The 15909-nt window shown below is 37.2% G+C and overlaps 1 protein-coding gene across 2 annotated transcripts in view; it reads left to right on the top strand.

The window, feature by feature from the left end:
* The first annotated feature begins 9272 nt into the window (after positions 1-9272).
* LOC131164630 (serine/threonine-protein kinase EDR1) overlaps positions 9273-15909 on the top strand; it is a 46248-nt gene continuing 39611 nt past the window's right edge. Inside the window, exons 1-2 of one of the 2 annotated variants that reach the window (XM_058121962.1) lie at positions 9273-9795; positions 10473-10892. In XM_058121962.1, the coding sequence (XP_057977945.1) occupies positions 9370-9795; positions 10473-10892 (846 nt within the window). In that variant the 5' untranslated portion in view covers positions 9273-9369. The remainder of the gene's footprint in view (positions 9796-10472; positions 10893-15909) is intronic. The other variant, XM_058121963.1, reaches the window with a different exon arrangement.

The following is a 15909-nucleotide window of genomic DNA, read 5'->3' as shown; positions in this document are numbered from 1 at the left end:
CTAGTGTCCTTCACATCCCTGGTACCCTTATATGTGACCTCTAACTTATCCCATATTTCTTTTGCAGTGGAACATGCCATAATTCAGTTAAATTCATTCACATCAAGACTACAATACAAAATATTCATGGCAGTGGCATTACGACTAACAACTTTCATATCATCATCATCATACTCATCCTTAGTCTTAGGAACCCTAGCTGCACCCTTAATTTTCATATGGACATAGTTTCCCTTAGAGACAATCCTCCACACCTTCCAATCAGTATTCTGAAGGTAGATGCGCATCCTTTGTTTCCAGAAGGTGTAATTAACACCACTGAAAACAGAAGGTCGTGTGGAAGATGGTCCCTCAGGGAAAGGGGTCACGGAGCTACAAGCCATATGTGATCTTTTTGCAAAGTAACAACTAGTCTATGCTACGTGGCTCTGATACCAATTGTTAGCTTTACCGTGATCCCAAGAGGGGGGGTGAATTGGTATTTTTAAAATTTAAGCCCTAGGTTAATTTCCTAACACCAGTATATTCACAACCCTATGGACAATCTAGTGCAAGCAATGTAAACGTATACCAGAAAGTAAATAAATCAATTTAATCAATTACACATGTACTAAAAAGCAGTAAAGTAAAAGTGACACGCAGGAATGTTATCGAGATTCAGCCAATTGCCTACATCCCCGCATTGGCTAACAAGCACAAGGATTACCACTATAACTTGCTCACTTAAACGGGTGGAGCGGCACCTATACAAACCAAGTCAATTAGCACAGGGCTGACCTCAACTTACAATAATCCTTATCAAACTGGATTACCGCTCCCTCAGGTCACACATGGAAACACTCAGATTTTACAATCAAAGGGTACAAATAAAAGTGCTTTCAAGTAAAGCAAATATGTACCCAAATGTGTTCAATCACATACACCACAAATGATTTAAGACGTAAGCTCAGTATGGTCTAATAGTTCTACTCACAAATGTATTTTCTATCAGTGTAGTGAGTACGTGAGAGTGTCAACAACAATATGTGTATCTCAAAATATTCAATCAAACGTGTTCACACAAGATGTTAAGTGAGTCTCAAGTATGTCAATAAGTAGGATGTCTCAATCACGAATATAATGTATATGCTTGGTTTGCAAAAGCTATGTAATCTTTGTATTCAGCAAAAAGTATGTGAGTGGATAAATATTTCATCAAAGATCAATATCACAAACACAAATATCTTCTCACAAATATGTCAATATAAATCACACAAGATATTTGAGTAAGTTTTGAAAATGTTTTGCAACCCAAAACAAATACAAACTTCCTAAGTTATTACAATGAAAATGCAACACTTGGAAGTTCAATACAAGTCTTCTTAGGATAAGCTTTTGAGCAAAGCTCCCTAAGAATACTTAGGTTTTGTTCTCGTAAAAATTGATTCAATCACCCAACAATGAGAGAGCAAACCTCTTTGCACAGACACTCAATACACTTACAGAGGTTATGGAAAGTTGTAGAAGGTAAGATTGAGTGATTTTAAGGAAAGTATGAGTAGTAGGAAGCTTTTGGCTTGAGAGAAATTTTTCACTTTAATTTGCTAATCATGTTACTAATTTTCCCAAATGAAAGGGTATATATAGACAGCCCAAGAATTATAACCGTTGGGGACAAGATTGGGGTTATTAAAAAAGATTAATGATGTTTTTATTATTTTAACCTTGTTTTAAAAAATTAACCACAGTAAAAAATTTAGGGCAACCTGAGACACTCAGTCGATCAGAACACTTTTGGTCGACCGAAGTTCATATGGCTGGGTCGACCAGGACAATTTTAAACTTCAGGGTCGATCGACCAAGGATATTTGAACTGGCTGATTCGGTCAATTAAACCATTGGGACATCTCCCGAGGACTCTCGATCGACTAGAGTGTTGGAGTACATTTTGTGCTCGGTCGACCAGGTAGCCAAAAAGTTGATTCCTAGGGGGTTCGGTTGACTGGGTGTATTTGAACTAAACTAGTTTGGTCGACCGGACTGTGGTCAATTAGTTGACCTAGACCAGGTTCGGTCGACCGGGGTAGAATGAACTGCATAGGCCGGTCAATCGAAAGTGCACAAAGTGTGCATTTCGTTCATGTTTTAATTCACAATCACCCTATTTAAGTGCTTAACACATATAAGTTCAATGGTGAGTGTCCTAAGGTCACTTTCAGGTCCTTTTTGAAGACATCAAAAAATTCGATGTCGATCGACCGAGGGTAATCCCTAAGGTTATTTGCATCATGAGTTTACGTATTTGACCATGCAGGTGATGTGCGTGATTATTACATACAAAAAGCCCTAATTACTATTACAGACCCTTTACATGGATGAAATATATTACAACAAGAGAAATTGGGTCTTCAATAGAAATTTGGTCTTCAAGCTTCACTTTCTCCATATGCATTATGATCTGTCAATTTAAGTTCCTGCACAAACTTCAAACACCCATTAGATACAATGAGTATTTGTCATAATAAAAACCGAGCGTGACCTGTAAGGTCAACAATTAATCTTCATAAAGCCTCATAATCTTGCTTACTTCACTCATTTTAGCTGATTCAACCGAACATATTTCTCTCGAACCATGTCAAAAACTAAGTAAAGGGCAAACCGAAGCTCAACGTCTGGGAAGGATGACTCTAGGGATATTCAAAAGTGGCTGGTCTCTCTCGAAGCTAGGAGAATGTTCTAACAGCACATCAGATCCACAACACCCATCCTTGGTAGGGTTTTGGACGTTTCTTTTATGAGAGAGGAATTTCCCAACATCCTACACATGTTTAATGTCTTAGGTTGGGAGAGATTCATTACATATCAACCTAGGGGCATATATCCTAATTTAGTTAGGTTATTTTATGCCAATATGGTAAAGGGTGAAAATATGTATACGACCACTGTAATGGATAAGGCCTTTGCTCTTACTCCAAAAACACTTGCCACTAGATTTAGGATCCAAGCTGGTGAGTTTGAATGCCCACAAATAGGACAATCATGGATCACGACACAAGAATTCGACCTAAAAGAGTTCCTGCTGTTGATAATGAGTGAAGAACCTGTTTATTTTGGTCACCCTCCATTATACCGATAACTTAACCTTGAAGTTAGGATTATACATATCATCATTGCTTATAACAATATTCTACCTAGGGTGGGGTCTCGTGACCATCTATCCTATTTAGATTATTTTGTAATGTGGTGTCTGTATAAAGGAAAGCGCCTAGATCTGCCAAGTCTAAGTCTGAGATGGATGATCTCCAAATAAGAAACATGACAAGACCTTCTTCATTATGGAGGAATTCTAAACCTAATCTTTGATCATCTTGGAGTTACCACACTTCGGATGGATCCCTAAGCCTGGTAGAGCTCTTAAAGAAGCTGCAAGACTTCAAGCAGAACAACAACTAGCTCAAAGACCACAGCAGGATGCACCGCCTGCACCTACAGTACCCAATAATAATGCTCCTTCTTGGTTTATCGATTATAGTTAGTATATGGATTCACAACTGAGCACTTTTCGAGGTGACATGAATACAAAGTATGACGCACTCCAGTCCAACTTAACTTCATTTAATTAGCGGCTTGGGTGCATTAAGAGTTATATGTGCGGTTCTTCTACTTCAAAAGGAAAGGCTCCCATAGAAACGAGCTCGGGAGATGATGATGATGATGAGGAGGAGGAGGGAAATTCTTCTGATGGTGGTGTTAATTAATGAAGACTAGATGTTATTCTTATTTTCATTCACTACAAGCAATTGAGTTGTAATATGTTGATACTTGCTACTTTTGTTTATTGTTTATCCTACTTGACATTTTCTTATCTTTCTTGATACTTCCTCCTATTTTTGTTATCCTGGATATTAAGTAATGCACATTGGGTTTGGATCTTATTATAAATGATTTGCATGCTGCTTACTGGATATCTTGTTGGACATCTTATTGGATATTTTGAGAATTGCATGCTGAATATTAGACCTTGTATTTGTGAACTGAATGCTGATTATTGATCCTCTGAGTATTTGCATGTGTCTTTTCTGATTTATTCATTTTTGTTGATGTCAAAAGGGGGAGAAGTTATAACAAAATGCATTATATATATATATATATATATATTTACATTATGAATATTGAGTTCATGTTACTAAGTTAATATTGAATGTGTTATACATGCTGAATATGCTGAACGTGTTATACATGCTGAATGTATTTTTCTTATGAATGAACTAAACATTAAATATTGTTTAAGAAAATATTACATTCAGGGGGAGTAATACATGTTAGCTTACTATATGTTATATAGAAATTCTAACATGAGCTTTGTAAATGTTAATACTCATATAATGACTTGTTGAGGGCAATCTTATTGTGAGGGGGAGCCTTATCAAGGCTTTCTTATTTTGCTCCTTATTTGTCATCATAAAAAGGGGGAGATTGTTGGTCTATTAAGGCTTAATCTTGTTCTTGTTTTGATGATAACAAATTAAGGTTACTAAGTGTGCTTTCAAGTTAAGTTTTAGGAATCAAGTATTTTACAAAGTAAAGTGATCCTACTTGAAGAGACTGAATGAAGCTTAAACTTAAAGCTACAAGTCATGAGGAATATGAAGCATATTGAAGAGTATATCAAAGCTCGGACAATTATTGAAGTTATACGACATAAAGACTTAGGAATCAATTTGTAATTATCATTTTAGAGTCTCATGTAAGTACTTCTATGTTCAATATTGTGGTTGAAGCTCTTAGGATTTATTTTGGACTTAGAGACCTGATTTAAAGCATGGAAAATATTTTTATAAGGTCTAAAATTCTTTTCAAAGATAACAAAAACAAGTTTTGGAATCAAAATGTGAAAAACACTAAGTAGTTTAGTGGTCAAGCGACTGATGATTTTCTATCAAGCAACTGATATGCTACTACAATGTTAATAAGGAAATAGAATAGGGTTAGACGACTGAACTCTCGGGGTTAGGTGACTGAACTGCTACTACCTATTTTGAAGCGCTAATTTAATTAATTCTCGGGGATGTTGCTTGAGGTAAGAATGTAGGCTATAGGCCGAACCTTGTAAAATATACGGTGTTTGCTCTTCTTTCCCTATCATTTTAAATTATGCACTTTATAATGTACATGTATGTTCTGAATTTGTTTGGAAATTTGCTGAACGTTGAGTTTTGATTATGCTTGCTTCAAGTTAATAAATTGGTTCCTTGAAGAGTTGTATGATTTATATCACTGGCTGAATATTCAAACAAGTACTGAATAACATACACCCTTGCCTACCCGGCACTCCCCCAGATGATGTCTCCCACATGTCTGACACACCGGGTATGTCTGCGCATCCTGGTTCCCACGAGGTCCTGCCATCTGTCTCTGATCACCTCTCTCATGACCTCCTCTCTATGGGCCCCTACTGGAGCCAGCCTGGAAACCCTGAGGCGCAGGCCTCTTCCTTTGACTCTGAGCTGCCACACTCCTTTGAATACCACTCTCAATGATCGCAGCTCTGTTTACAACCTTTGTAAATGTCTGAGCCCTGAAACCAATCACCTGCTCAAACAAATTCTGTCTCAGCCCTTCTTCAAACTTCCTTGCCTTCTTCTCTTCATTAAGCGCTAAATGCGGAGCAAAATGCGACAACTCGACAAACCGAGCCGCGTACTGAGATACAATCATCTGCCCCTGTACCAAATGCAAGAACTCTGCTGCCTTCGCACTCTGAACGATAGCAGGGAAATATCGCTCGAAGAACATATCCTTGAATCGGTCTCACGTCACTGGAACTGGAACCGACCTCTGCTCCTCTATTAGACGCGCTGCTCTCCACTAGCGCTTTGCCTCCCCTGTCAGTTTAAATGTGGCGAATGCTACCTTCTGCTCATCTATACATGGAAGCACTGCCAACGTCTCCTCGATATCTTGGACCCAATTCTCAGCTACGATCGGGTCATCACCTCCAGCAAAGGATGGGGGCTTCATATGCATAAACTGCTCTATCGAACAGCCACGCTCCCCAAAACTCCTAGCCATCTCAGCCATCACCTGCTGAGTGACACTGCGCAGTACAACATCTGAATCTCCTCCACCCATGCTGGAAGGACTTGCTCCATCCCTCCCAGCGTTCGTACCGCTACTTTCTGGATCCATCCTGAAAACAACAAACACACTTAAACATCTTATTCCCTATAAGGACCTAACCTATACCAACTCACAATTAACTATCTTCCCTGTCTCTACCCAATATTTAGTTCTGTCACCTGGACACACGACCCGACAATAGTTTACTATGGTTTTCCTGAAATCGTCACCCCAGGAAAAACACAGAAACCACTACGGTATCCTGAACTCACACACAGAACAAACCTCAAATCCTTTTCCTATACTTTGGTATGACTTCTGCTGCATTCTAAAGTCTATAGAACCTAGCAAACCTAGGCTCTGATACCAAACTGTAACGACCTGCTTAATAAATTGATTTTTTTTTTCATAATAGCAAATAACATACTCTGATACCATAGTAAAACCTAAGCAGCAGGAAGCAGAAATCATACAAACCCAACCATACCATTATATGCAATACCACATAATACCAGAGTACTACATGTTTCCAAAATATGTACATATATTTGTTTCCCAAAAATACCCTCAACTACTTAGGGTTACACAAAATCGTTCCCAAAAATGATACTCACTCTCTGTCAGGGCACTACAGATGCCCCTCTATTTGCGAGCCTGATTTGCTTGCCTACCTAGATCACTTGAAAAATATTTCAACACTGGGATGAGCCAATGCTCAGTAAGAGAAAATATGCTATTACTAGTGTGTGACAAATGAACCACTATATATCATGAAATCTGTTTCATATAAACATGAATAACTGAGTACAAAAGTACAGCACACATAATAAAGTACACCACCCCTTTTTCCCTATTGCTTAACATATCAGTATTATGGTTATAATTCAAAATACTTCTAGTGTATATAGTAGGATCCTTGTTTTTGTAAATCAATACGTAAGTAATAGTAATTGAAACTGTTCCCTATGGCTATCTGTGTCATGACATGCCCATCATGACAAGGTTGTGCGGCCCATAGGCTGGATTTACCCTGGTTGGCCAACCAGGAATAAATCACTGAACTCCGTCAATCGACTTGCCCACCTTAACCCATATCTGGATGGGGAGCCTAACCTCTTCAAGGGCCTAGGTGGTCGACTTTACCATATATATTTAAATAGGTGGTTGCACTCATAAAGTAACATAGTATCTGTAGCAACGGTACTGTGCTTTATAGCTGCAAGTCTAACAGGGTCTGATATCGTACAATATATTTCTATATACGTGTTTATCTGATTTACCATGATTCTGAAGTACTGAAATAACCATGATGCTGCATAACGTACTGAAATCTGAATAATCATAACATGGAACTGTATATTCGTAATACTGGAATTCGTATAATCATGGTGCTGAGATTCGTATAATCATGATACTAAAAGTCGTATAATCATGGTATTGAAATTTGTATAATCATGGTACTGAAATTCGTATAATCATAATACTGAAATTCGTAAAATCATGAAACTAAATTCATAAACATATCCCCGTACCATATACATAATCACAAGCCACACCATACTAAAATATATAATTTTCTTAAATAAATAAACTGCATAATATTCAGAAATTTTCTAGTATAATATATTTTCCTTACCTTATATCTGAAAAGCCCCTACTGTACTCTAACCTGATACCCACAGGGCCTCTTACAAAATATCCTGAAACCAACATATGCCAGAACTAAATATCAGTATTTTCCGTCTATAACATTTCCTCTAACTGTCAGGAAGCCAAAAACTAGCTAAAAGACCTTACCCTGAATTTGAGATGATTTCCAACTCCGATTTCCCAACGATCCGCTCCGGTAGATGCATAGAGAACTCCGCTAGGAGCATCGTGGTAGCTTCGGATAGTCGATCCGGCGACTGGTGGGTCCGGAAATGAAGAGAGAAAGGCGAGGGAGTCGTAGGAGAGAGAGTCGTAGGAGAGAGAGAGAGAGGAGAGAGAAATGAAAAATATCCCGGTTTCCCGCCTTTTATACTACCAGATTCATCGACGAGCCACGTCACTTCGTCGACGAATCTTTAGTAATTTCGTTGACGAAGCCCTGTACTCGTCGACGAAATTCAGACCGCCCTAAACCCTCTCTCGGTATTTTCTCGTCGACGAAGCCTTGCATTCGTTGACGAAATCCTTAAGGCATTCGTCGACGAAACCCTGTGTTCGTTGACAAAGTTTGGCAAATTTATGAAAATTTGATTATTTAATATTATCTCCAAAATATAATGTCGTCAACGAAGTCTACGGCCTCCTTCTGTTTCAGTATCTATTTTCTCTCCCTCTTATTATAAAAATGCTATTATTCTTCGGGTCATTACATATCTAGGATTGACAATTAGTGTAGTACGATCGCTGATTAGTTGATTGCGTTTGATATTGGTGTGAGGTTGTGATTGGTTTAATTTAAAAGGTTTAAAATAAACTTATATTCCATAAAAATAATTTTTTAAATACCCAATTCACTCCCCTTTTGAAATTACATCTTAAATTTTGGAAGATATATTATTGAAATATAAAAAATAAATAATTGTATTAGAGGTATTTTAAAATAATATTTTATTTTTCATTCTATTATCATTACAATTTAAAAATGCTAAATATTGAAAAAAATTAAAATTATTATTGTAAGTATCGTATCTTATTAACCAAGCTCATTATTTGCGATTTAAAAGTAATTATTTTTTATTTTAATTTCACGAGTGGGAACAAGTGTCAAAAGAGATAAGCATATGTTTATTTATATTATTATTTTTTTAAAAATATCCTTTATTTTATTTTAATATTATTATAAAATTTTTAAATTTTTCAAAATTTTAAAGTCTTATACGAAGCCTTCTAAAGAATATTTTTGAAGAAGTTGTATATAAATTTAAACAAGTTTTTGAAGAAACGAAAGGAAGATGACATTTTTATTTTTTTGTTTGAAAAAATATAAGAAAAGTAAAGAAATTGCCAGGAATGCCCCGAGGAACCCAGATTGCCACGTAATCTAGTCGCCTCGGATGGCTGGTCCAATTGTAGACTTTATATACTAGCGTGTGAAAGTACGCATGTCAGTTTCGTAATTTTTAGGACATTCATTCCCTTTTAGTTGCCGCCCAACATATATACTCCACGCCGGCTAAGTTTCCCTCTCCTTCCTAACGCGTTCTCTCGGCTGAAGAGTAGGAGGGGAGAGAGAAAGTAGATAGAGAAAAGAGGAGAGAGAGAGAGAGAGAGGCGGGGGGCATGAAGCACATTTTCAAGAAGCTTCACATAGGGAGTGGTCACGAACCCCATCGATCGAACGAAATCGCGGCCCCCGTCTCCACGTCATGTGCCTCCGATCACCAGCGTACAGTTTCCGGCCAGGGCTCTGCCAACTCTCCGGTGAGTCCATCATCTTCGCCGTCTACGGTAGTTGCCTCGTCGGCCAGTAGTGGAGCCACTCCTGTGACGTCTGCGGCTACCCGGTTGGACTACTTCTCGTCGGAGGAGGAGTTCCAGATGCAGTTAGCCCTAGCGATCAGTGCGTCTTCTTCGAACTCGGAAATTCGAGACGATCCGGAGAAGGATCAGATCCGTGCGGCCACTTTGCTGAGCTTGGGGCGGCACCGAATTGATTCCCCGCGTGATGATGGTGGCGCTGCGGAAGCGTTGTCACGCCATTATTGGGTGAGCTCCTTGTGAATATGAGTTTAGTCAGAATTTCGGTGTCTCACTTTACTGAACCATAGTAGAGGATGGATTAGGGTTTTGTTACTGTTAAACGGTTAATATGGATGTTTTGTTTCCATGTGGTTTTGAATTGGTGCCAATTTGGGGGAATTTTTAGAATTTTCTGTTGCATGCTGTTAATAATTTGCACGAGCGAGAATTGAGGACCATTTCAGTATCTGCTTTTGAATTGGGAAATTTAACTACTCGGTCATGTTTTATTAGAGCAAAATGCTTAAATTTTGCTTTAGTTTCTGTTAATTGTGGGGAAAATTTTTAAATTTAGAGTGAAAACTGAAAGATTGAAAATACTTATCTCGTGACTGAATTCGGTTAAATTACACTATTATTAACTTTTCTTGAGAATCTTATAATATGGATTGAAAATGAAAATTTCATATTTGAAGGTTTTGGGTGGTCATAATTACCTTGAGAATGTTGGAATTCACATGACTTGTTGTCAATGTGAGTAGAATTTGGTTTTTGCTCCCGTATATTATATTCTTATTCTTTATATTTATGCTGTCTTTTTCTATGTTAAAATGATACACAGTTTTTTCTCGTCTCTGAGCCATGTTGTTTAATTGTAGTTTATCTATTTCCTTTGGCTAACTTTGGGAATCATGTGTCGCCAGGATTATAATGTGCTTGATTATGAGGAGAAAGTAGTTGATGGTTTTTATGATGTCTTTGGGCTCTCCACAAATCCTGCAATTCAAGGAAAAATGCCAACTCTTACAGAACTAGAAACAAACCTTGGGAGTTCTGGCTTTGAAGTTGTAATTGTTAATCGAACTATTGATCCTTCCCTGAAAGAGTTGGAGCAAGTTGCACACTGTATTGTAGACTGCCCTGCTTCCGAGGTCGGTGTTTTGGTCCAGGGGCTTGCTGAGCTTGTTACAGAACACATGGGTGGGCCAGTCAAGGATGCTAATATCATGTTGGCTAGGTGGATGGAGAGAAGCAAAGAGATGAGGACATCTCTTCATACAAGCGTGTTGCGGATTGGGTCCATAAATATTGGGCTGTCACGTCATCGTGCTTTACTTTTCAAGGTTAGCTATAAGAGTATTACTTCAACTGTTGCCTTTTGGGTGCCTGGGTTGATCAACCCATGAGAAACAATCCCCTCCCCCCAAATAAAATCCATAATTTTGAATCACTTATATCATTCCATTTGTGGTGACTGAACTTTTGAGTCATTCTAATTTGAGCTGTACTAGTGTCACCTAAAACATGGACCATTCAGTTCTTGTGACAGGAACATGATTACGGTAACATGTGCTTGTAAGGCTTGAGACTTGTAAATTCACAAGCAAAAAATATGTAATGGGAAGGATATTTTTAAGAGAAGTTGTTGAGTTGCCTCTAAATTTAGAAGAGTTTTTCCTTGATGAAGTAGATTAATAATGACTCCTAACAAAATTATAATGTGATTACGTTTCATTTTCATTAATAATGATGTATGCCATTTGGAAAACATTTAGTGGAAACTTTGCATTGCTAGTTTTAGTGTCTTGGAACAAAAATGTAACATGTTAAGCTAGACTGAGCAGCACTGATTGCTTAAGCTTGACTGCAAGAGCATATCACTTGAATTAGTGGGATCCATGGAGTTTGAATTTTTTTTTAATTTATAAACTATTATTTTTATGGCACTTTTGTTCTTGTTTATATTGTAGTATTTTGAATTGTATCTTTGAGCAACTGGAACAAAGTTAGCTTAAACCTTGAATGATACTTGATTCTGTTTTGAGAAACTACTATTGCTGCTGCTGTGGCAGCTACCATAATGACAGCGACAGATATGTTATAATTATTACTTCTCTTTTTAGAAGTAAAAATTGAAATAATGTATGAAACCTATTTGTACATTTAAATTCAAATTAATTTTAAGAAATTGAAAACCACTTCTGAACTGTCATCAAGTGGTCTGTGCAGAGGATGCTGTGCTCTGAATTTTTTTATTTTATATTTTTGATCTCAACAATTGAATACATATGCATAAAACAAAAGTAAAAATAAGGTTCTTTTGTTTGTCAATAGAAGGGTAGCTTGGTGCGCAAAGCTCCCGTTTATGCAGGGTCTGGGAAGGGGCGAGCCACAATGGGTCTATAGTATGCAACTTTGCCTTGCATTTTTGCAAGATGCTGTTTCCATGCATTGAACCCATGACCTCTTAAGTCATGCGGCAACAACTCTACCGTTGCGCCAAGGCTCGATGGGAAGGGCAGACAAATGCTGAAAGAGGTCCTCAGTTCGATTCTCCTTTGAGACCTTGACTTGCCTAGGGGCTGGCTTCTGTGGGTGCGGCGAGCTCCCTCATGGGTTTTGGTAAGGAGGTGGCCCCTGGGGACCCTAGGTTTCCCAGGATATAAGAAAAAAGTCATTTTATATAAATATATTATCAGACTAGATGCCCTGTGCGTGCTGGAGTTGGTTATGCATATGCATATAAATGCAGACAGGTGGGGCATGGACACAGACACATGCATGATGAAGTTGTTAATATTAATTTATGTTCACTTTTTAATCTACAGTTCCATATGAAGTGGGAACTATCAAGTGATGTTCAAATTTGCCAAGCCTGCTTTGTTAGCTCTGAGATTTTTAAACCTTAATTGAGGTTAGAGTATCTTTAGTTTTCAGTATAGGGTTGTACTTGTTTTCTTTGTTGAGGGGCATTTTTCTCCTTTAAATATTTATTTTTGGGGTCATGGCTGCTCTGAGAGAGTTGTTCTTTTATAGTCGAGTATTCTCCCTTCTGCTTCTCTCATATAGAATGTAGAACTTCTCTTCCTGGTATCAGACCACTAAAATTCCTTTTTCTCTGTTGACTCTTAAATTGGAAATATCTTTTCTGATTTGAGAGTGTTTGAGATTTCTCCTTCTTTTCCCAACTGTCTACATCAATTGTGGGTATGAGTTTGTGGTGGTCTGCTGATGTGAAGGGAGTTGCATATCTGGTAGACTCCTGTTGCTGTTCTGCTGTTTCCTCTGGTTGGTTGTGGTGTGATGATGCTGTTATGATGTGTGTGTTCATGATTGGTTGCCGGCAATCTTTGTATCAGTTTCTTGTTGGTTTCTGATTACTTTTGATCATCCAATCTCTTGTTTGTGCCTGTATCTGCTTTTAGTTGCTGCCAAGTCGTTTATATATCATATGTGCCTCTGTTTAAATTGTGGCATTCTCTGTTTTCTGTGGTTGCAGTTGACTTTGATAGGATTTGAATGCCCAAAATTCTTCCTAGGATGCTGTAGTTTCAGGTCTGGGATCGAGGCTGCCCTTGAAAATTTGTAGTGCTGCTGTTGTGTATGCTGCCCCTATTTTGTCTTGTTGCCATTGGTTGTTTTCATTTTCCCATTTTTCTGGTTTCTGCTGACCTGCCTTGCTGTGTGACAATTCCTTTCATTCTGCCCCTTGCTGTATTAAGTATGTTATGACTTCAACAGATGACAGTTCAGCTGATAGTATCAATGCAAATAACAGCATAAATTTGGCTAGTTCTGCCAATTATCTTTTATGATTGCCATAGGGTGTTTGCTAATGCAAAAGACAAGACTTAAGTATTTGGTGCAGGATTCTCATCTCAGGACTCAGAAGATTGCAATGAGTGGATGAAGTAAATGGCACTATTGTTTTTGTGTGATTGTGGGATAGTATGGAACCAAAAGGTTGTATCTTAATTTGATGTTTCATTGGGGACTACTAAAGCCATGTGGAATGATCTGTGGAAGTTTCTTTTGGGATGAAAATCAAACTAGTATGTTTGACCTAAGAGGTTCTTAAAGTTGGGTCAGTTGAGTAATATATCTGTTAATTCTACTGTACTTAGGTTTTTGACTAGAATTAAAACTCTTACCAAGTGATAAGTATAGATGTTGAGATGCATAAGAAGCAACTTATATAATTTTTGATTAAAAAAATTTGTCTGGGTTAAGTCCTGAGCTTCATATAGCATGTGGAGAATCAGTACTGACTACGAATGAGGCACGTGCTGAAAATCAAGAGGAATTCCAAAGATGGATCTAGCTCCTCTAAAGCTTTTATGAAGGTAAGTTCAGTTATGATTTGTGCTACCTTTGGTTGCAAAACACAGTATCAGTGGTAGATGCTGAGGTTCAGGGGAAGGTCTTGGAGGAGATGTAGGCGGTTCTGGTAGAGGTGTTGGTCGGGATGGTATTGGTGTTTGCACTTAGTATGGGAAGAAAAACCACACTGTTGATCATTGCTGGGACTGAAATAGAAAACCAACTCTGGCCAGCAAGTCTTGCCGATGGTGATTTTGAAGTGGACCCTTCTTGCTTGCCTACCTTTGTACTTGGAGAGGAGTACATGACCCCTTGGGTTGCAAGAGGAATATAGTAACTTGGTCTTCCCAGCATTTCCAATTCAATCCTTTATCACATCAAGTGCTATTATGTGGTATTAGGATATGGTAGGGCTTGTAGACTCTTCGTCCTCTCATTCCCTAGGAGTATTGATTTTGGTGCCTCATCCCTCATGAAAGGGAGAACTGGTTTGTTTTAATCCTAGAGATCTAGTACTGTACGTGTGGGTTGATTTCTAAAGTACCACATGCATGTACACTAGCACTAAGATAGACACATCATCAAATGCACACACAACAGATCGATAGGTAGAGAGTCTAGTAAGTAGAAAAGGAGAGGGGATGCTCTTTTGATAAGTGTAGGCATTAAGTTGTTCGAGCAAGAGAACAGGGGAGGTGATTAACAAAAGATGCTCTTTAGATAGGATGAGAGTTCCAGATGTCTCTCCTTCCCATTTATTCCTCTTTCATTTGTATTGTATGTGTCCTAAATTTCCTAGAATATGTTATCTTTGAGCTATTTGAAAAAATCACTTAGTTGATCAGAATTTTAGCTTTCTCCTTATGTTATTAGAGATCTTGGACGTAGAAGATAGGTGGAGGGCTAGCCTACATTCTCTGATTTAGTGGCGTGCTTGAGTTGGACAAACATCTCTTTAAAGCTGTAGTTTTTAAGTTTATTTCCCATCAAAAGTGTTAAGTGTCTCAAGTAGAAAAACTTAGTGGGTCTTCTATTGCCTTAGAATTAAGTTTTGTTGTGTATCCTTATTTTTTTATTTTGTTCATTTAGATATTTGGGGTCTGTATGGAGTCACAAACCCATTTGGTTATTCGATTTTGTGTCTTCTGTGGATATTTTTCTCTTACGACTTGAATGAAAAGATAGGTCTGAGTTTCTTGATTTATTTGTATTTTTTTTTTCATAAGTGAAATGAAGAATCAAAATTGAATTTTTATTATTATTTTTTAGGCCGTTTGATATTACTATAAAAAATTATAAAAACAAAAATTGGAAACCATAAATATAAACTAAAAGCCAAAAACCAACAACTTATTTGGTTAATATTTATAAAACTAAACAAATTAAAAACTTGATTAAACAAATACTCGTATTTGCCCCTGAATCAAATAAAAATTCAAAAAATGTGATTGGAATAATAGAAGTACAAAATAATTCAAATTAAAAAGACTAACAAAAATAAAAATTAGTGTAGTAATTTGACTTAATTATTATATTTCAAGATTCACTTCACAAGAATAATCTTATTGTACATGACAATTGAAAAATTGTAAAAATAATTTGTAAATGGATTTTATTATTTGTTTTTAATTTTTTTTAATTTTCTGGTCATTTTTATTTTAATTATATTTCAAACTCAGGCGATCATTTTATTTTGATTTTAATTAAAAAGTATGTATAAAATGAATTATTTTATCTAAAATAGTTAATTCTGGATTCTGAAATATTTTGGCACTAGGTTGCCTAAACAACTAAAAACCGTAAAATCAAGTTTTCAGTTTTTCTGCATACAGGTGAAGATCGCCAACAGAAATACTGTCAGCATAAAAAACACATTTTTGTAATATGTTTTTTCTCGCAGAGAAATGAAAAATAGAAATGATACCGAGCAGACCCTTTTCTGTTCAATAATGCTCATGAATTTATTCAAAATCAAATTCAGATCTTATGTTTAAATTGAGGAATCATCCACCAGAGAGATTGTGTTCACACTCCTAACAA

The sequence above is a fragment of the Malania oleifera genome, chromosome 9 (genome assembly GCF_029873635.1).
Source record: "Malania oleifera isolate guangnan ecotype guangnan chromosome 9, ASM2987363v1, whole genome shotgun sequence".
NCBI classification, from domain to species: domain Eukaryota; kingdom Viridiplantae; phylum Streptophyta; class Magnoliopsida; order Santalales; family Ximeniaceae; genus Malania; species Malania oleifera.
Note: the sequence above shows the minus strand (reverse complement) of the source record. Positions and strands in the feature narration are given on the sequence as shown.